Source organism: Perissodus microlepis, chromosome 9, assembly GCF_051167445.1.
Source record: "Perissodus microlepis isolate ML-2025 ecotype Zambia chromosome 9, ASM5116744v1, whole genome shotgun sequence".
NCBI classification, from domain to species: Eukaryota; Metazoa; Chordata; class Actinopteri; order Cichliformes; family Cichlidae; genus Perissodus; species Perissodus microlepis.
Genome location: NC_140469.1, coordinates 15,885,534 through 15,907,611, shown reverse-complemented (window position 1 = coordinate 15,907,611; position 22,078 = coordinate 15,885,534). Strand labels below are relative to the sequence as shown.

General features: G+C 40.9%; 2 protein-coding genes across 9 annotated transcripts in view; both read right to left on the bottom strand.

Moving 5' to 3' along the window:
• Positions 1-10,499, bottom strand: part of ncoa2 (nuclear receptor coactivator 2) — a 58,927-nt gene extending 48,428 nt beyond the window's left edge. For 4 of the 8 annotated variants that reach the window (XM_084939223.1, XM_084939229.1, XM_084939227.1 and 1 more), the window contains exon 1: positions 10,120-10,363. The gene's annotated coding sequence lies outside the window, so the exon portion shown is untranslated. Of the gene's footprint in view, positions 1-10,119; positions 10,365-10,387 lie in introns of those variants that run through there. The other 4 variants (XM_084939228.1, XM_084939225.1, XM_084939224.1 and 1 more) reach the window with 3 other exon arrangements.
• Positions 10,500-14,519: 4,020 nt separating this feature from the next.
• On the bottom strand, positions 14,520-22,078 carry tram1 (translocation associated membrane protein 1). Its single transcript, XM_084939222.1, has 11 exons — positions 21,780-22,078; positions 19,465-19,528; positions 18,482-18,603; positions 18,284-18,400; positions 18,140-18,198; positions 17,973-18,057; positions 17,711-17,781; positions 17,442-17,546; positions 17,221-17,364; positions 16,628-16,779; positions 14,520-16,063 (listed from the first exon to the last, which is right to left on the bottom strand). Exons 1-11 carry the CDS (start codon positions 21,900-21,902, stop codon positions 15,993-15,995), a joined length of 1,113 nt encoding a protein of 370 aa, XP_084795348.1. The 5' UTR covers positions 21,903-22,078; the 3' UTR covers positions 14,520-15,992.

The window sequence follows — 22,078 nt, the reverse complement described above, 5'->3', positions numbered from 1 at the left end:
AGTGCATAATGGTTTTATACCTTTAGTGCACATGGCTATTGTGCACTAGATAAATGATGCCCAGCTTGTACCTGAAAGAATAACACATAAACTAACAGATAAAAGCATTTGGAAATTATTGTAGACTCCAAATGTCTAGGATAGTTTAAATCAAGCAGAGAACAGCAAGAGTAGCTGTTTGTCACGGGCTATGTAGTTCTTCTTTAATTGATTTTTATTTCTTTTAGAATTTTGTTTACTATAATTGCCTTTTTATCTCTGAGGAAAGACTTTGTGGACTGCCATGAGTGAAACTGGAGGAGGCATTTCTTGTCTTTTTTGTCTCTGTTGGTTACTTTTTCTTTGGTTATTTATTTAAGAAAGTAAGTACATTTTTGATTTTAAAAAATGGAATGAGAAAAAAAGGAGTTGAAGTGCCAGGCAACTTTCCAAACATTAGTGATATATTATTTAAATATTCAGTTTATGAGGATACGAAATTATTTCCTGTCAGCACTGCTTTTAATACCAAAGAAAGCTCTCCCCACTAGAAGAGTTGTTAAATTAAGATACTGTCAGTTGGCTTCCACAGCGTAGCATCAGTGCTCAGCCTCTCCTGTGTAATCTCCTCTCCAGCGAGGGCCTTTGTTTTGAACTCCACTGCCAGATGAGATGGGAGGGAGTTTTGTTTTGACAGCCCACATCTTCAGGTGCCAAAACCACAAATCTCTAGAGTTCAGGCATGAATGGTAGCACGTTAACATGCAAACAAACACATGCACACTCACATACAAACACGAGCGACAAATATCTGACAGTTCTGACAGGAAAGAAAACATTTTATTAAGTTATTAAGCATTTGAATGCTTGCACATGTGAATTTCAATTACCTTTTTTTTTTTTTTGCTTAAATCCGGACTAGAGATTTTTGTGAAAAACAGGCACTTAAATGTTATAAAATTCGCAAAAACAAAACCAGGTTCCAGCTTAAGGCCACTATAAGAGCTGGCCTTTAAGGATGTGTGTGGGCTTTAACTGCATCTTGGTTTTTTGACGTAGGAATTGGATTGGTTAAGGTTACCAAACAACTAACCCAAACCAGGCATTTATCCTACAAGCAAGTTGCATCTCTTTAGCCTAAAATTGTTCTCGTCTGTATCTTAGGTGGTGAAACTCCACTGTTAACCAAAATCAAAAGCAAATGTTAGAGCCACACTTTTGCATGGAGGTATGCATGCATACTTTCAGTACTCTGAACAAAGACTTAAGCTTACATCTCTAAGGCTGTCAGCCTCGCTGTCAGTATTTGCATGATGTGAGCCTGTTAAACTTAACATCTAGGAAAAAAAAGATGTTTTTGTGTAAAAAAAAAAAAAAAAAAAAAAAAAAAAAAAAAAAAAAACACTCAAAAGTGAAACATCACAGAGGAAAAACTCAACATACGTGTTGCTTTGTTTTTACTTCTCTCTCCTTCCGTGTTTAGCATGTAGTAGATTTAGATTGAGAGCTGAATAATTTGAGCAGTCAGACAATTTTTTTTAACTATGCTCAAACCCATCTGCTGTTTGGTCTCATCACAAGCTCTCTTCTACATTCAACAACAAAAAATAAATCTTTCAATTTTTACTTTACACTTATCATAATCGAAGCAGATTAGTTCAGCAAATTCTTGTTAATTATTTCCTCAATTATATAAAAGCCCAACAGCTGAAGTGCTGTTGTTATTTGGTTACAGTACTTCAGCTTTATACCTAAACTCTAGTCCAGATTGAAAACACAGGTTGGCTAAGGAGATTCCCATGCCCACGGAAAGCAGTAAAGACAAAGCACGCAAAACCACATTATAGGTCACTGACGAAACGCTGCTGAGTCAGCAGAAAGAGGTCGACAGAGAGATGAGAAAGATGGGAGGGTTAGGAGAAATCGCACTGGTCAGAGTTTGACTCTCACAATGTGCACAGAAGTGAAAAGCCTGAAACTGAATCCCCGCATTCCTCTGACTTTATGACAAGCGGGTGAGAAATGCTGCTGCTCTGCACATCATTCCCTGCCACCCTAGCTCGGCCTGTGATGGCGGTGGAAGTGCGGCGTTTACCTCTGTCCTAGAACAAGAGTGAATGCATGGCTTTCTCAAGACCAATTCACACTGCATATTTTTGGACCACCCACCCAACTCCAGCAGGCAGCTTGCTCAATCCAAGTTTTCTCTCCCTCCTTCAGTGCCAAGGATTCCATCCTGGGCAGTGGGAAAGATGCCAACCACATGCTAGCACCCAGAGCCACAAACACATTGTGGCAGAGGAAAAAGGCAATTCACCCACTCACACAAATTAAGACAGCATACTCAAAGACCCTTATCTACAACGCACTACATCCTGTCATGCATCAAATTAGAAAACGCCAAGCTCCCTTTATCATAAAGCTCTCCATGAATGTCTATTTATTTAGACATTTAGTTTTATTTAAGTAATCTTTCCATTACACTAGCGATGACTGTGGAAGGAGCTCCTCTAAAATAATAATGAGCACCTTACGCATTGTTAGATCTACAGTATTGTACAGCTGAACCATACCAGGTTGACAAACAAAAGGGCAAACAGCAGCAGAAGAACAGCCACACAGACATGTGACCTCTGCTGTCTCCTCTGGTAAAGCCAAACAGGCTGAGGGCACCTTCTTCTCAATAAGCAGTAGATATCACAATATCATTTAGCTTAAGAGATCAATATGCACTTTGCTGTGGCTGACCTACATAAGTGGAGGAGCGCAGAATGTTGAAATCATTGGATTGTCTGTGAGCATCACCATCCCGAGAGGCCTGGTGGAGTCTCCATGGGAGTAGGGCATGAGTCAATCTTTGTGTGTTGATGTTTTTAAAACATTAATGTCAAAACATTCTCAAACATCTCGCAGGGTTTCTCCTGCACAGAAGTACCCCCAGAAGAGGAAAATCACCAGCATTTGTAGTATTTTTTTTTTTAAACAGATCTGCTAAATGGGATTTCATCTCTTTAAATAGTTTCACTAAAGGTCATAAAAGGAAAATGCACCGATGTCCAAATAAGGCTACACAGACTGCAAGTTGATGTATCACAATTACACCAAAGGCCCATCTTAAGCCAGGAGTACACCCTTAACAGTGCAGGTGTTTCATAAGCTAACTGCCACAGAGAAATAGCCCGCCCTTATTATGATTAAATGCAAGATTAATAACATTTACTTACTGAGCTTAAATGTTCTGAAATATTACATTAAACTGACATACTCATTATTTAGCACAGACTGGTGTCCTACTGGTGTAGAATTTCCTTCACTCCCTCATGAAGCACCTTGACATCTGTTGGGAATGAGCTCTATATAAATAAAAGTGAACTGAAATTAATATCCAGTATTCGTCACGGGAAGGAAGGACACACATAAACTGAAAAAATGAGAGCGAAACTGACAGGAGCGACATTGTCAAAGGACTTGCCCATAGTTTGCTGTTAAATCGAAATTCTGACACAAATTAGCACAAACAAAGAGAACTTGTTGGCAAAGTGAACCTTTAATGCCTCCATACTGGAGACCCTTTGTTGTTAGCTCTTTCAACGCTATGTAGCTAGCCTTCTAGCCAAATTGTACTGACGCGTGACATAGTACAAGGACATATGCATTAAAAAAAATTAACATAATTGTCCAATAGATCAGTTCCAATCCTGTATATCAACTTATCTGACAATATATGATATGACAAAGCATCTTCAGAACTTTTCTAGAAAGCCCACAAGCAGTTTAACTAAAAAGAGAAACCATATCCAATGTGGTTTCTCTTTCCACTCCACATCGCAAATAGATGAGATGATTGATTTGAGTTCATTTAATAACACAATGAAAACAGTCTTGAAGCAGAGAGGGGATAAATCCCCCCCCCGACTTCTCCTCTTGGCGTCAAATCCCTCACAGCTTTTTCACCAATCATCTCGGCCTTGCTTCAGATACCTCTCCACTGCCGTTACACCCTCTTCTCTCCCTCTGCTGTAAAAACCTGGCCATTACCCCACAGCTCATCCCTCACGCCCACCCAGGACCTGTCACATTGCTGTTTCCATGACAACACAAACGCAGAGACAGCAGGGTGAGATGCCCAGCAAGACAAGGCATATAGATACCAAGGGGAGGGGTGCACCGTGTCAAGAAAACACTCACAGCATGTGATGGATAGATAACACAGCATAGGTAAATCTGGTACATCTAACCTACCTACAAACAAGAGCCACTTTAAGGTAATAATTCCCCAGTGGTCACTGTAAACTCTGTTAAAAGCAAAGAAACACACTGAATTAAATGTGCACACTTGAAAACAGACCAGCGATACATTTCAACATTCTCATAAATATGAAGCTGCACAACTGTGAGTGTTAGCTGTTGTCTTTAAAACATTAAAGCCCTCAAGTAAGTCAGAGGTCTGTGGTGATGGTCAGAGTTGACTGTGCTAAGCAGCAGACGCATGGATGTCATCTTCCACCCTGGTTCAAATGAGTCAGCTTAACAATGTTAGCAACTGTGTAGTAACAAGAGGAGTAGTTTTGTTCACCGCTAAAATGTGACATGGTTAAAAAGGCTTCTGATGTCATTATTTAAACAGTTGTGTGTTAAAATTAACCCAGCATTATCATTGTTCACCAGATTGCTCATGGGTCACAGAGGTACCATAGGACAGTGGTTCCCAAACTTTTTTTGCTAGGCCCCCCTTTGTTTTACAAGAATAATGTTCGCACACGCACAAACACATCCTCCAACCACACACACCCCTATTTTGCTCCATTGCGGTTTATTTCACACCTCAAACATTTAGTAAACAATTAAGCAAATACAAGTAATCTGCAATAAATTACAGGTAGTAATAAAATAAACTACTAACTCTGTTACGCTACGTCCGCACCTACACGGGTATTTTTGAAAACGCAGCTGTTTCGTCCACACGTAAACGGCGTTTCAAATCACCGAAAACTGAGATTTTTTTTAAAACTCCTTTTTTGCGTTTAGGTGTGGACGAGGACTACAGAGTTCGTCATGCAACGTCAAAGGTATGTGCCTTTTTTCACGTCACGCTGTGCGCCACGTTATTGTTTACATGAGATGAATTGCAGAATAGCAGATAGAGACGAAATACTGTTAATCTGACTATCTTCAGTTTTTACACGCTTACACACGCAGTTACTGTCCCTCCATTTAGAAAGGCAGAGGCATCACGGTGTGATTATTTTACGTGTAGTTGTTTTTTTCCTGTGTAATAATATTCAACATTGCTATCAATACATTTTTCCAAAAATGTCTCTCTGTGCAAAATGGGTTTAAAAACATAAACAGCTGTGGGATACTGTTTGTCCGGGATTTGAACCGGGGGAACAAATCGTGGCAGGATCAGCCTGATATTATATGTATCCCGCTGTAATTTTACTGTATAAAGAGCTAACGTCTCCAAAATGTCAGGAGTAGTTAGTCATTATGAGAAGTGTTTGTGAACTAAAAATCGCGAATGTGGGATACTGTTTGTCCGTGATTTGAAGAGCCCAGCCCGTGTTCCCGACGAAGGGAAAACCAATTGTGCAGGGGAGACCTACCTCGGCACTTGTGCAGGTGAAATCAAAGGGCAGATATGCTTCACCATATTTTCTAGTCTTTGGCTTAGAATGAAGTTGGTTTGGAAACATATTCAGCGATGCTTCATCTCCTGCTTTGCGTTTGTGTGGGAACCCCATGCTAGCAGTGTCCAAGCCCCCCCCCCTTTTTTCATACCGCGCCCCCCCTGCAATGGCTCTGCGCCCCCCTAGGGGCGGGCCCCACACTTTGGGAAGGTCAGCCATATGACAAGGCTGATTTCTCCAGCAAGGCTTTCCCTGGAGGGAGATCCAAGTTCTACATAATTTTCCTTTTGAAATTCCTTTTTTAGGCAACCAACAACCCCAGTGACCATCAGTTTACTCTCCAAGAAGACTAAAGAAACCAACTACAATAAAAAACTGTAAGCTCGAACTAGAAAACAGCTTACAACTACCTCTTAACAATCTTACCAAAACATATACAAGTGATTACTGTCAACAGATCATATTAAGATCATATTAATAACTCAATAAGTCATCGACTGCAACTGGGTTTCGAATCCTAGACACGAGTCTTCAGTCACTGTTTATTTTACTAAAACTAACTGTTATTTGAATAGAACTTTGGTTACAAGTCTAAAATATACAGATTTGCTAAGATAAACGTTAACGTACCAATAACTAGTTTCTGTGTGTCCAATGCAGCGTCAATCAGAACCTGTTGATGCCAGTGCTGTCTTTCCCCCCTCTCTTGTTAAAAACACATTTGTCTGAACACATGTCAGGGTGCCAGATGTCAGCTGTGAAACTACCCATGGCAACATTATCCGAGCGTCATGTTGACACATCTCTCTTTGCTGCATGCCTCTCAAAGTTTAGTTAAGAATTTATGCGATTGTTTAGCTTAATTGATCATACTGAATTACAATCTTCCACCCCCTAAAATGCGAAGCAGTAATTTTGCCAGCATCTGAGTGCTACCTCTCCTTTCAAATACCAATGGACAAAGATTACAGGAACCTTATGATTTAGGAATTCACCTGCGCATGTGGTATACAGTTATTCACACTGTACAAATAAAGTAAGATAAAATAAAATAAAACTGAAAACGAGCTGAGACCACAGGTGACCACAGCAATAAGAGTTATGGCAGGCAGACCCTGTAACAGGACTCAAACTTAACAGAATCACATGATATTATTATTATTGTTATATATTATTTTACTGTCTTGACAGCATTTATAAATTGCAACATGACCCCAGATGTCATTACAGTTTTTTCCCCCTCCAGGTCTAACAAAACTGTTTATAGTGCTGTGGGAGGATTTTCTTTACAGGTTAATGGAAAACTTAGCTTGCCAACTTATCGGTCAATAAAAACAATGTGTATCAAAAAAATAATAATCCGGTTTCAAAAGACTATTTTTCAAAGTAACGGACACATAAGCTTGCAGTAAGCTGTAAAAAATATGGCTAAATATACAGTTTTACATACAAAACTTTCCATTTTCACATGTGTTTTCCAAGCACATCTGGCATCACTGCAGCCACTGCTACCTACCAGCAACCACATGAAACTCACAAATCCCCTCTTTCTCAACAGTACGTGTTTCAAACGCTAACCTGTGAACACCTACTGAATTAAAACACTTTGAAATTGTTTTATACTTTTTGATACACCCCGTATCTAAATAAATCAATCATTCCTTTACCACTGTCAAAGTTGTCTTCATATGCCCTGCTTTGTCTGACAAATATTAAATTCCCTAAAATTCAGTTATATTCATTCACAGCCAAAGATGACATTTTGAATGAACGTCTGTACAAATCACTAAACACACAAATTGCATGCAATTCTATAATTGCACTGAAATCCAAAATAGACCCATTACTGGGGCTAGATATTAGTCCAGCTGTGCTAATGGAATAATAAAAAAAAAAGCCAAGAATTGGCAACACAAATGCAGCAGAACAAAGGTCAAGCTAATACAGTATCACTTCGTGTGACACAACAAAGCAACTCACAATAGGACAAAAGTCAGCACGTATATTAGGAGGGGCTTATCTCCAAGTTCACAGCAACATGTTGGCTTGATTTAGGAAATTACGAACACACTGTTAACAGGCAGTAGGATGCCACAAGGACCTTAAGGGCAATATACAAAAAATCTGTCACCGAGTGAGACAACAAAAAGAAAGCAAGTATGCAGGAGAAAGGCTTGATTCGAATCATGTGACGTGACCGGCACGTCTGTGCCACACACCTGTTGCTGGAGCTGCAGTTTACAATGCGCTCAGGCTGAGTTCTGTTTTTAGGAAACGCCCATCGCACAAATAGTGCCAAGTGAGTGTGAGAAAACTTCCACCCAGTTATCCTTGTATAAACATCCACATACTTGCTTACATGCTTGTGTGAATCCCAGCAGTCATTCTTTCACTCTGTTCAGTGAAAGCTATACAAAAATATTTTCCTTTTTTCTCTTTTTTTTGCTTTCTTCAGTAGTCTAGTATGTCTCCTCTTTTAAACTAGACAAAAAGCATACAGGCATCTAACAACAGCGCTGGAAAGCAGGTTTGCCTCTGAATAGGACTGCATTCCTTTAACCAGTAGTGGGCTGCCACATACACGTCATACAAGAGATCCACACCCCTTATCTAATACAGCCTGAAAATTTAAATCGGGTCAGCTCAGAGGACATCTTTACTTTCTCACAAGGACGAACAGTTTAATCTGCCTCGATCCACCACACACTGAAATACCTGAACAATTTTCTTTCTGTGCAAACTACAAAGTCAACAACTTCTATGCCTTGGAGATTAAATGCTGTTCAGGCTTGCAAAGAGGGATACTTTCAAAGCAGTTTACACACAACACATGCACACATGGATGGGGGGGGGGTTGAAAAAACCCACAATAAGTTAAAGAAATACACTTTTTTGCATATTCCTCTGGTCATACTTCAGATGTATGATTACAAGATGCATGCAGACATACATGCACAGCAGCACACATACACAGAAAAAACAAACAAACCACATTTGTGTCTGTTACATCTTCTCCAGAATTTGCATATGACTACTGTGAGATCTGACTGAATCCCATCTCATCCCATTTCCATATAAGCAGTGAAGCCATAGTCAAACCTGCGGCTGGACAGCATGTCATGTTAAATCTCGTATTGGTGATGTGACAAGCCCCGTGCACCATCAGGTGGGGAGAGGGATGCAATAGAAACTGCTCAACTGGTTCCACGGGATGCGCTCCTGCAGCATTACTGAGAGAACAGTTGACAGACATTGAAATGGCACAAGCTGTGTTGTCTGTATAGTCCAGAATCAGTCATGCAAGAGGGGCCCTTAAAAAGGAGAGTGCTGCACTCCTTCAACACAGGCACAACAATGCAACACACAAGCAGACCCACCACCACCACACACACACACACACACACACACACACACAAACAAACAGACACTGCATTAACGCCTAAAACTGTATTCCAGTTTAAGTTCCTTCCTCCACCAACATGTGACTGGTGCATGTGTGAATCCATGGCAATTTTACTCTTTTAAAGCAAAGCCAAAATACACTACAAAAAAAAAAAAAACCCTCCAGATTTATCCTCTTGCAACCTTAAGTGTAGTGCACAATCTGTGCTCGTGTCATGTGACCATGTGTCCATGGGCAACTTTGACACTTTGACTTAAACTGCTACAAAGTTACAGTTACAAAGCGCTCATTCTGACTGCTGTAACCAAGTCCACGAGTAGTACCGTCAAACACAGGAGAAACATTAGTTCAGGAAAAAAAAGAAGAAGAAATGAAAACCAGCAACAACAAAACAAAAAAAGTGGTCTATGCTCCCTAGAGAAAGGGGGGAATCGCCAACTTACCTAATGTGTCAAGTAGTAATGAGGCTTGGATAGTACAACAACAAACAACAACAGCCCGCTCAAGCACATGGTGATGGGAACTGTCCTGACTCACGTTTTCTGACAACAACGTTAAAAAAAAGAAGGAAAACATAAAAAAAGGGACTCCAGCCTGTGCGGCTACATCGTTAGCATGCTAACTGGGCTCCTGCTTACCCTGGCGAACTTCGTCCGGTGTTGTAGGCACGGTCTCTCGCTCACTCAGCACAAAAAAAAAAAACAGACAGACACACACACACACAATGACACATGAAAGTGTTGTGCACTTCGCATTTTCACTTTTTGCCCATTTCACATGCGGCCACCGCCGAATAAAAAGCGGAGCTCGTACGCTGCAGTAACTCCCCGCTTCAAGGCTCGCTTTTTGCCCGTGTCGTCTAATTAAGTTTGCTGCAGAAAACACCACCGATATAGGCGGCGAGCTTAGCCAAGCAGCTAGCGCTTGCTAATTTAAGCTAACGCCGAAGCGAGAGCCTGTGCCAGACAGACAAGACACACAACCGAGATTTGAAGAACCTCTCGCTCCTGCTCAGCGGATTTCACACACAAAAAAAAAACATAGAAAAAAAACCAAAAACACCAAGCCGCGTCTCGACAAGGAGCACAAACGCGTGTGGCTACTTACGATTTAACACTTTTGGCCGTGTCCTCGCTGTTAAATTCCGCTTATCCGAAGCAGCTCTGACCTTCGCGATAGTGAAACAACATTTCTGCTGGCTAACTGTGCCGCCATGTTACTCCTGCTCTGCAAACCAATGCCGAGTGTTTATCTGGCTGGTAGCGATCCTATCCTCCCCCCCCCACACACACGCCACACCACATCACGGGGGCTCCACAGCGCTATGAGCTCGGTTACGACCGGGGGACTCGTGAGCAGTCCTACGGCGATTTACCTGTCACGATGACCCGGCCACTTGCAGTTTGATTGATCGGCGTCGGATTTGGCAACATTTTATCTGACAAGCAGTTACTTTGACGCGCCACTGTGCCACGTCAGTGTCAATAATATTTCAAAAATGTGTTGTACTTTTATGCGCGGATCGAGCAACTCCCCAACTCCAGGTTCACACAGGAAACAAGTGCATTTTTATGTATATATTTAGAAAATATCCCCAGAGCTGTGGTGAAATGGCTCGTCAAGATGTGTGTAAATGTAAGGTCATAAAGATTTATGTGTGCCTATAAATGATGTGTGTATGCGCTGTGCCTTGAATAAAACGCCTGGTGAAAGCAGTGTTGGGCTTCACTTCAACCACAGCACTAAAAGTGCAATTTCGGTCTGTCCTGGTTAACCCTAGTTTAAAAATCGCTATTACACTCGTCAGATACAGTAAATGCATGAGGGAAATGTACAGCAAGGCCATGATTATTCGTCACACTATTCCACTTTGGTGGCTATTTAACGAAAGGGACCTTTAAAAATACTAAAGGGGCTTTAAAAACCTAAGAAATATGACAAGGCGTTTCCAGCTTATCTGGCTACCTTGATTTACTGTCTGGTCAACTATCTGTGGATCAAATGAGCAAGCAGGCGTTTTCTTTACATTTAAAAGTTGTACAGCATCACCTCCCAGTGGTGCAAAGCTGAAAAATTAGGCTTAGAATGGAAATCCCTCGGAGACCTTTAACCCTATTTGAAATACATGGAAATTGAAAATTACAACCTTAGAATTTTTACCTTGTGTGACTTTTTGCAAAATTTTTCATTCTTATGTTGCAAATCAAGTTCAACGAAGTTAACATATAGAGGGCTGTTGTGGCTCAGGAGGTTAGAGCAGATCATGTACCGACTGCAAGGTTGGTGGTTTGAACCCTGGCTGCTCCACTCGCTTTCATCGGAATGTGAATGTTACACAGAAAGCACGCTGAAGTTTTTTTTTGTTTTTTTTTTGGAGTACGAAACAACTGCTTTGTGGTACTTGGTGAAGCTGCTGTAACTCTGTAATAATGTCAAAAAAGAAACTTTGGCTAAACATCTTCCAAGATATGGCATGGCATGTGATGTATATATAAAACAAAACAAAAGACATTGTAATTACTATGGTATAACTATGGTGCCCTTACTATTTTCCCTAGATTTTTCTTATTACAATTTATTAAATATTTTATTTATTTATTTTTTTAAAAATCAGACCTTTCCCACCCGTTTGATTATAATAATAATAATAATAATAATAATAATAATCACTTTATTTATGAAGCACTTGCAAAGTGCTGAACAGCTATTTGAAGATAAAAAATAAATAAATAAATAAATAAAAAACTATACAGAAAAAAATACAACTTAAAAACTGATAACATAAATATTTCAGAACCAAGAGAACCGAGAGATGGCATGCCATGATACCCAGCGCCGTCTTCCACTCTCTCACATGTCCTTGATATAGTCAGACATAGTCAGACATCGTTAGCATATTTACTCAATCATATATAAAAAATAATGGTCATTTTATGTGTTAATAACAACAGCTGCAATGCTTTCAACAAAGGATATGAATGGTTGCCAGGTAACCTAGACTTTCCCAGCAGATCTTCTGATGGTGTACCTGATCTTTTCTTTCTAGATGAATATAACATATAACCCCTCTAATCTACTAGCCAGATGTTGGGCGCAGAGAATCCTTCAACCTCGAAAGAATGCACACTCTCGCCAACAGAGAAGATACAACAATCATGTTCACATCATGCTCACTAACAGAGATATTTAATGAGACCAACCCTGAGCAGTGAAATCAATAGAAATAGATTTACTGTTTATCCGCGTAATTTAGAAGACGTCCCAAAAATGGAACTTCGCAATCTGTGTAGCTTTATACAGATTCTACTTACAATCTCTTTGGAATCAATTTTGCATAAAAAAAATCAATCTAAAATTGACTGGCCAGGATATAAAGGGTGAGAATCTGAATTAGATCAAACAAAATACCTGAGCTGCAAATAGTTTCGTGTGTGTGGCCTACATATATTATTATTATTATTTTGAGAAAAACTATTAAAAGAAGGCAAAGCTATTTCCTATATATAAATCATAAAGTGACCATATCCCAGATTTTAGGAATCAAAGACTGCATCAGTTACAGTAGGGATAAACACATTGCTTTTCGTTACCTGTGCATGAAACTACAAACCAAAAAGGCTGGCATGTGGTTTTAACTGTATGAAGAGCATTGGATGTGTGGCTTGAAACTGGCTGTTTGAGTGGTAAAATAAGTCATTCCTGTCTTGTATTCAGTTGTAGATTAATTTACACATTTTTCATTATAGGTTTTGAGGGGTCTCATGTTGTTCATAATTTTCTGTCATATAACTAGTTGTTGTCAGAAGCTGACATCCACTCATGATGGGCATGAACATTATAGTAGTTATGGGCTTTTAATGATTTCTTTGAGGCCAAGAAATATTAACTTCTCATTAGTGATCGTGATTGACTATAACAGGTTAATTCTCTTTGCCAGCACAAAAATTAATTTGTTGGATTGATCAATACTCCGAACAATAGGAACGTCCAGTTGCCTCAGTGAACATCCAAGAAGGAGAATTGTAGCTTTATTTTTGGCTCAAACAACCGTACATAAGTACAAGTTATTTGGACATACCAATGCCATGGTCTGTAGGAAGACCCAAATTATCACCCTCAGATAAGAGGAAATTGCTCATGATGTTCAGGAACAATCACCACCATGAACCACCAAGGGTCAAATCTGCCATGAATTGGAAACTGCTAGAATACCAGTGCCGCTATCCATTGGTGAATCAAGTTTTACATTACAATGGGCTAAAAGGGAGCTGACCAAGAAAGAAGCCTGTGCTCCAAAATCAGCACCTTCAAGCTCGACTTAAATTTGCAAGTCTACCAAATGTTTTATGGCCATACAAAATAGAGATTGAGTTATTTTGCCACAATGACAAGAGGTACATTTGGAGTAGTAAAGGTGACGCTTTCAAACCCTAAGAACACTGTACCAACTGTCAGGCACAGTGGTGATAACATCGTGCTCTGGATCTGGTTTGGTACAAGTGGTAGTGGTACATCGAACAAAGTGGATGGAATAATGAAGAACGGGGACTACCTCCCAATTCTTCTAATTTACCTCAAGTCAAAAGCTAGATGTTTGAAAAATGGAAACAGCTGGGTATTCCAACAGGACAATGATCCAACAGCACACATCAAAACTTGTTCTGGAACGAATAAAGCAGGCTAACATTGTACTTCTACAACAACCTTCCCAAACCCTGACCTCAACCCTATTGAAAGTTTGTGGGCTATGCTTCAAAGTCCGGTCTGTACCAGGGAACCAACCAATTGAAATAAATGCTACCAATTGTGCCAAGAAGAGCGGTCAAATATCCAGCCAGAATTATGCCAGAAGCTTGTGATGGCTACTAAAAGTATATGGTTGTGGTCCAACTTGCTAAAAGACACTTAACCAAAAATTAGTGGGGGTGTATGTACATATACTTTTGACAATGCAGATTAGAGAAAATCCAAAATAAATTTGAACTTGTGCACCCAGTTCTTGTGTGTTTTTTTGTTTTGTTTTTTGAAGCCACTTATGTCGTTGAATTGTCCAATCCTGGGAAAACAAACCAAAAACATTTAAAAGAAATCATTAAAATCCCCAAATTACCATGAAATTCACACCCATAGTGAGTGGATGTCATCTTCTTACCACAACTGCACATACCTACGTGACAGAAAATCACGACAAACACAAAGCCCCCTTTTAACTTGTATAGTGAAACAATTAGAGATCTTAATTTCGGCGTCTAAAATAAAAGCTTCATACAGTGTTGAGGCATAATTCGTCGTAACACTGCCCCCTTCACATTAAATATCAGTGAAATGAACTATTCTTGATTTTTCACTCCAGGTTCCCAGCAGGTGTTGCATCTATGTAAGAAGTGATTGCATTCAAACGTTAAATACCAGGCTTCATCTAAGTGATCTCAACTGTGAGCCTCTTTCTTCAAATAAAAACTAAAATGTGTACACGGATATTAATACACAAGTCACAACTCAGAGAATTTGTTTTCAATACATTTTATTCCTTTATCAAGATAACCCCTCAGGACAGGTTCAGAAATCCACATGCGGCTTAAAGGCAACCACTGCATACCCAACGGGTTAATCTTTTGGAACAGGCCGGTGTTAACTGGGAAACTACTTGAAAACGTATTTGATTGCTCTCTGCAGCTTTGCAAATTTATCTTATGGCATGTAAATAAAAGGCATATCAACCAGGCTCATATGGCACAGTCAATAGTAGGGTAAAGGGAGGTGAGGGAGGGGGGAGGGTGTTAAAAGCTAAACAAAACATAGTTATGTTTCATTCTTGGTCCATGCTTTTACAACAACTCATTCATGTGAACATTTTTCAAGCAGGCCATACAAACACAGGGAAACAATTCCACTTAAACAGCAAATGAGGCAGGATCATACAAGACAGCAATTCAAACTCACTAAACCGACATATTGCCTGATTAAGTCTTTTCTGTCTCTCTTAGAAAGTCATCTCATCCAAAGCTAAAACACAAGGCGTGTTTATTTCTTAGAACTATAGATACAAACGCAACAGTTCATGATCTGATTACAAAGCTGTTCTGAACTCTGACACTTAATGCTACATCAGGTTACTTTGCTGGCAGTTTTGCACAATACTGAACCGTGAATCTACTTACATTATTACACAAAGATGTCTCCTGTTTTCCTCGAATGCTTTTTGCACACTCACCCTTATTCTTATTCATAAGGGGACTTTAAAAACCTCCATATTCTACCTTACGTTCCATCTATAGGTGTCCGCTGAAGAACGAAATGGAGAAAACACTGAGTTTGAGTCGATTTGTGACCCCAGTCTTAATCTGAAAGACAAAGATAAGATTTTGTTTCCTTTTTGCATCCCTCACTTAGGGGAAAACAAGAGACATTACAGGGAAATTCACATATAGTGTCTGCAAAATCCCCCCACAGAGGGGCAGGAGTCGGTGGCAAAGAAAAGGAGCAGAGCGAGCGGTTATAAATAAAAGGAGACGAAAAAAACAAAACAAAACAGAAGAGACGAGTTGAAATACACAGTATTTAGAAAAAGCATGAAAAGATAAAATGGGAGAAACATTAAAACACCGCAGTGATCATTCCTGAAATTTTAAAATTACACTCTGTACAAAAAACGCTCCGTATCAATAGGCACTTCTTAAATAAAAGGTCTTTTTTTTTTTTTTTTTTTCCATAGTTTATTTTCTTAATTGGTTTTCTTTTCATTCACAATAGCACAGCAGGGCAAAGATTCAGAAATGACAGTGTGCTGGATGAGAAGCGAAGCTGCATTCTGGTCCTTGAAGTCCAGCTGGGAGGTCAGTCGTGTGTGGGAGCTGAAGATGCGTGTCGTAGATCAAGGAGCCGGAGGATCTGCTGGGCCGGACGTGAGGAGGGGACAGAGAGTGAGAGGAGAGTTCTCTGAGGTGGGGAGGCGATGGAAAGGGCTGAGAGGAATGTTTTTATGAGGACTTCTCTTTTCTGGCTCTTGGTGAATCAGCTTGGTGAGAGTTAACTCCATTTACTCCGTTGGCTAAAAAAAAAAAAGAAGGAGAGATCAAAAATGTGAAAGAGCAGACAAGCCTTTAAGTTATGTACCGTTTTGTCATTTGAAAAACTGAAAAAAAAAAGACATTTAATCATGTATTTTAAAGAACAACTGTGGTGATCCCACTGTGTGAATGAGAGCTGTATTCAAATAGTGCTTTTCTACTCTGAGCACTCAGGGCAGTTTTCCACTACAATTCCTTTTATCGTACATAAACACTGCCCACGCTATTTTACTACAGAACAGTTTCATAGTCCAAGCTGAGCTGAATGCAAGCACCTATGATGATGGCACTGGAAGTGAGTGGTAGAAGGGAAGTTGGAGATGAGGACCAATTTGCATATGCACCACAAAGCCGAACATACTCCAAGAAAGAAAGGTGTAGAGTTACATCCAAGCCATTCTAGGGCATGAAAGGATTATTTACACTAGAAAATAGCTAGATATTATGCTTTAAATATGGAAAGTTGTAAGCTTAATTAATCCTGGGAGAGGAACCTCCAGCCATGTTTTTGCAAATAGGGAGCTAATTCATGCTCGTGCTCTCACCTTTGTCTTTCTTTGATTTGCTCTTGGAAGGAGCTTGTTTCTTTTTCAAGGTCTGAGCTTGGGCATGCTCTCTCCACCGGCGCAGCTGAAAGTTGATAAATTTCCACATCATAAAGGCCTGTGTGAGGCAGATGGCGGCCAGGACAGTTACCCTAGTAGAGAGAGGGATAAAAGCATCGCACTTTATCTCACGCACAAGACACTGGTAGAAACGGCACACAAAAACAAAGTAGGAAGTGTTTAATCTGCTTAGCACAAGACGCATTGTGGTTGCGCGTCATGCTCATTTTTGGACGAAGAAATGTGCACTTCCTTTTGTATAACGATGTTCTTGCTGTAGGTTTATTTTAGCTCTATACAACATGCTCTTAAAGGTCTACAAAGAAGGCCTCACGTCTCCACTGTGAGCAGTCAATGAGCGGTTCTTACAAATTTACATTTGCCGCACATGAATTTTTTAAAAAATATCAAGAAATTTTGCTTCAATCTCCACGAATTACACATTTTAAAAAAGGTTGTCCGAGCAAAAGAAATTAATTTCAGCTCCGTTTGCAAGTTCAGATATTTCAGTTTCTACTCTCAGAAACACTTACCGAACAAAAAGGACGTTAAAGTTTCCTGCGGCCCAATCGAAACCTTGGTTCTCAGTTGTGGAGAGGCCAAAGCCCACGGTGAGGACAGACAGGGACAGGGTGAGCAGCCGTCCGAGGACAAACAAGACCGCCCAAATGGTAAAACTGCGAAACAAGAGGACAAGTTTTAAGACTTTGCCCTCTTTCGCTTTCGATCTAAAACCTCCTAATAGTGAACTCACCCCAGTTGCCTGTTCTCATTGCTGAAGTAGATCAGACGGGAAATGTGGAACAGAAGCTCGACAAAGTAATGACACACAAGGAGGACCAGACCCAGGCGGTTCAGGCTGTAACACACAAAGAAACATCTTTAGAGAGTTTTTCATTACAAATGACAGGAAAAAACCCCCACAAGGACACCACAAACTTTCTCCTAAAGGGCAGTGTACAAACACGAGCCACACCGACTCACACACTTAATTAAAGGCTTTCTACAGTGGGCGCTTCTTACTTTAGAATGTAGGCGCCAGCGATGTGGACCAGGTACAGGGAGATGTACACAAGCTGGCGAGGAATATCCTCCTAAACAGTAAACACAAAGGGTGGGAGGCCAAACATGGTCAAAATATTTACAGCAGTGCGGCTCTGCACATGGTGATTTAAGCGAGAGGATGATGAGACTTTGAAACAATGCGGCTCGGCCGTGGAAGTCAAACAGGAAACTGCGTCGCATCGTCCCATCCCAAAGCGACTGGCTCCGCACGTCCTCTTACCTTCTTTGTCTTTTGGAAATACAGCTCCGGTAGAGCATGCAGCCAGTAGCCCAGCTGACAGATGTAGTAGAATTTCATCTGGAATCTGAAAGAAAGCGAGACATTACAAAAAGCTTAGAAACGTCCCAAATGATTGATGAATTTCCACAATCAGCATCACAACTTACGGCATCAGTGTATGCGGATAACCCTCCCACAGGCTGACTGGATTGGACAGGAAGTTTTCCTAAGAACAAGCAAGCTTTTAAGTATGTTTTATGGGGTCAGGCATAAGCAAACAAAAACCAAAGGCAGCTGGCTATTGTACGTACAGAGAGCAGGATGCTTGTGCCCCAACCAAAGGAGAAGAGGTAGAAGGCGCTGAGCTGGCCGGACTCATTGAACTTGCTGTGTTTGGTTTTGGAGAAGTGCTTCTTCCTGTTGATTTTCTGCAAAGATGACCAGCAGTGAACAATACAGAACCGTTTCTAACAGAGATGACCTTAACTCCGTGTCTTTATCCCACTTACGTCCAGCACATACTCCTGGATAATGGCATGCATTATGATAGCCACCAGCATGTAGAAGAAGATAGTTGCCAAGTCCTTGATCCCGTGGTGGAAGTGGTTCACGACAGTCTCCTCTGGTGCTTCTGCAGCACACAAAAGTCACGCAGAGTGAAAAATCAACACCCATCTGTGATTGATTCACATCCAAAATGTCAGGTGTGCTTTCCTGGAGTGAGATGTTTGGATTAGTGAGCCCCGGCTGTGCAGAATTACACCGCTTTGAAAACGCAAGAGACCGTATTTGAACCAATATACACGCTGAATCTCTTCTAGCTTTCTAAAGTTACATTTATTTCCATGCACCCTTGAGCTCAGTGTCCATAAAAACAGATATAGCCGATACGTGAACGCAGTTCCCAGCAAGTATTCTAGATGGACTGAGTGGTTTTGGTCATCATTTACAGAAACTCGTAAAGAAATAAATCCAATTGGTCGCTTGAAAAAGAAAAATACAGCAGCCATCATTGAAATTGTTTCAGAACACTCACTGCAGAGAGATTAGGACGCTGGATGCTATGTGGCTCATGAGATTCGAGCTGTAAATAAGTTACAGAATACGGCAAGTCGTCAGGTGCAGCAGATAAGAGCTGAATCACCGAGCTGGAAGCCTGCACACCACACACAGCACGAACAGGTCCTGCAGTCTCGGTATCTGAAGTCAGCTGGCAGAGATTCTGTTAACCTTGAAAGGAGCAGGACTCGGATTGTGAGGCCTATATTACACCTTAGCCCAAATTTGCCCGGCGCAACCTTGCCACAAGAGAACTTTATAAATCAGGCAGACTAAATTTAGCTCGGAAGCAGGGGGGGGAGAGAACCCTGAAATGGGTTTGTGTAGGGCTGCGTAAGTGCCACTTTAGAATCCAAATGAGAGGAATGCAGCAAGTAAAAGAAAGTACTGCACTGAAACATCTGTTCTCCCCACACACCACTGGTTAACCTACCATTTGTTGATATGGTGACGTTGTACTGGACAGTTATGAAGAAGACTGCAAACTTAGAGGTGACCTGCAGACAAAAGGCAGTCGTGTCAATCTCAGTCAGACAGCAATTGTACAAAATACAAGTCAAAATGCTTATTAAAAATGGAAATAATACATTTAGGATGTGTATGAATATAGTGGTAATATAACACACCTGCGTTAATGCTGTTATGTTTAACACAAACTTACCGATATTCAGTATTTTTACCTGTTCGCTTTCTCTGTTATGCTTTTCCCTATTCGGTCCAGGAAAGCAAACATATCGTCACTATAAACACAACTTTTCTGCACAATAGACACAATGGAAAAAACCACTTAGAGCTTATATTATAAAGTCTTTTTATTAAGCTATACACCACATAGACAAGATTCTGGGCCTTATCTTTTAATCACTGAATGCTGTGGGGTTGTTTTGGGGGGCCCTGGGCCCTTTAGCCCCAGTGAATGTTAAATCTTACCGAGCCATTTTGGACAATTCTAGGTTTTTCCAGGTTTGTGGGAACAGTTTGGGGAGGGTTTTTTCTGTTCCAGGACAACTGTGTCCCCGTGTATAAAGCAAGGAAAACGGGTGGATGCGTTTGGTTAGGAAGAACTTGACTGTGCCACCTTGATCTAAAAAAACAAAAACAAAAACCTCTTTGAAAGAAAGACTGAGCGAGGGCCTCTCGTTCAGCACAACGCTCTTCTGGATAAAAGGGCAAAAATTTCCACAGACACACGCCAAACTCTTGTGGAAATCCTTCCTAGAAGAGCGAACGCTGTCGTAGCTGCAAAGGAAGGGGGGGTGGGAACCAACTCCATATTATGTAATACCTATGTACTTAGAATGGGATGTCATAAAAGCTCCTGCAGGTGCAGTGTGTAGGTGGCCAGATACTCGTGTCCATATGAGTAAAAAGGCTTTTACTAATACAAGAAGTCAGAGTTTTTCCTTTGTGTCCCACTAATTTTGTGCAGTTATAGTTATATTTATAGTGGAGATATTTGTTTTCCTGGCCTAAAGAGGGAAAACTATAACAGAAAGCAAAACAACAGGTACAAATACTTGACATTTCTATGCCTTCCTATTTTTTTACTTTCATTTTGCTTATGTATTTTTTGTATACAACATTTTTAGTCAGAAAATTTAAGAACACGAGATAATGCATGACACTAAATGTGAATTATGTAGAGCAACAAACTCCTTACGCTCACTGAAAGTAAAGATAACTTAATCAAGGCAGGCGGCTAATGAGATATCAGTTGGAAGTTGCATATTAGTCCTTCACAGCAAGAGAACCCGGCTTGCAATAAATAAATATCTCAAAGCAAAGAAAAAAAGAGCTAAAGCTAAAGTAGCACAGATAAATCTAACAATTCCTGCAAATATCACGCTTTTCAACATCCACGCTGCCAACAGCACGTAGTTCCCAGGAGTTTTACTTTGGAAAGCACAAACAGGAAGCAGTTTTAATTATGGCCGGCTGGACACCAGCAGCGGTGGTGCTTTTTTTCCGCCTAGGATGAAACGCGCTTTGACATTAACGCACATTTGCTTCAAAGCAGAGCAGATTGAAGCGCGTTAAGAGACTGTCGTGCTGTGTGACACGATCCCGTGTGTCAGCTCGCTGTGTCCGGTCACGTCTGAAGCGCTCTCCCAGCTCCGGTGACAACTTTGAGTGACGGAGAAAGCGGGTTTCGGTGATGACAGCGCTGTGTGAACCGCTGCGCGATTGCCACGTAACACATACAAACTAACCCAAGTCCAGAGTGTTGCCAAACACCGTAACCACTGAGCTCGATAAAGTGCTGCAATGCAAACTTGCCGCTTGATGGGAAATTTCTGCAAAACATATCGCAAAAAAATACTTTTGTTTTTGGTTTTCTTTTTGCGTGCATACTCGATCCGCGGGCCTTAGTGTCGATGATTTTTTTTTTCTTAAATAGCTTGTCGAATTTTAGGTGGGAAAGCAGCCAGATGTGAGTGAAATAGTTCCCACGACGCTTTAAAAAACCCCCTCATATTTAGTCACTGTAAATAACATTACCCGAGAGCAGTTGAGTGAGGTTAGAACGCTCTGGAATGAAACGCAAACGCGAGGCCATCGTGATGGGGAAAAGTTTCGATTACGAGAGGAAGTAGTGTGAAGAATAGATCAGACAGCCATGTCAGTTCTCACGAGAACCGATTGGGAGTATTCGGCATTCATTCTAGCGATAATCCCCCTCACTTTTCCTGCCGAGCATCCCTCGAGTGATCCACAGTTTAAAATAAGCCATTCAACATGTGGACTCACCTCAAACATCAAGCCGAGGAGAAACACCATAGCAACACAGGAAACAATATCTGCATGGTTCTGGATGACAAACTCATGGCTCAGCACCGGCGGATTCTTGTTAGTCTTTTTTCGGATCCCCATGTCGACGCGATTCGTCCAACTTTTGCTTCACTGTAGCCGGGTTTTCTCCCTCCTCCTGCCTGATAGTAAGATATCCTTGTGCTCAAAGCTCCCTCCTGTTTCCTACATGCAGCGGGCCAGGCAGCAATTGAATGGCGTGTCACTCTTCCACTAGTGGGAGGGTCCACGGATAGAGC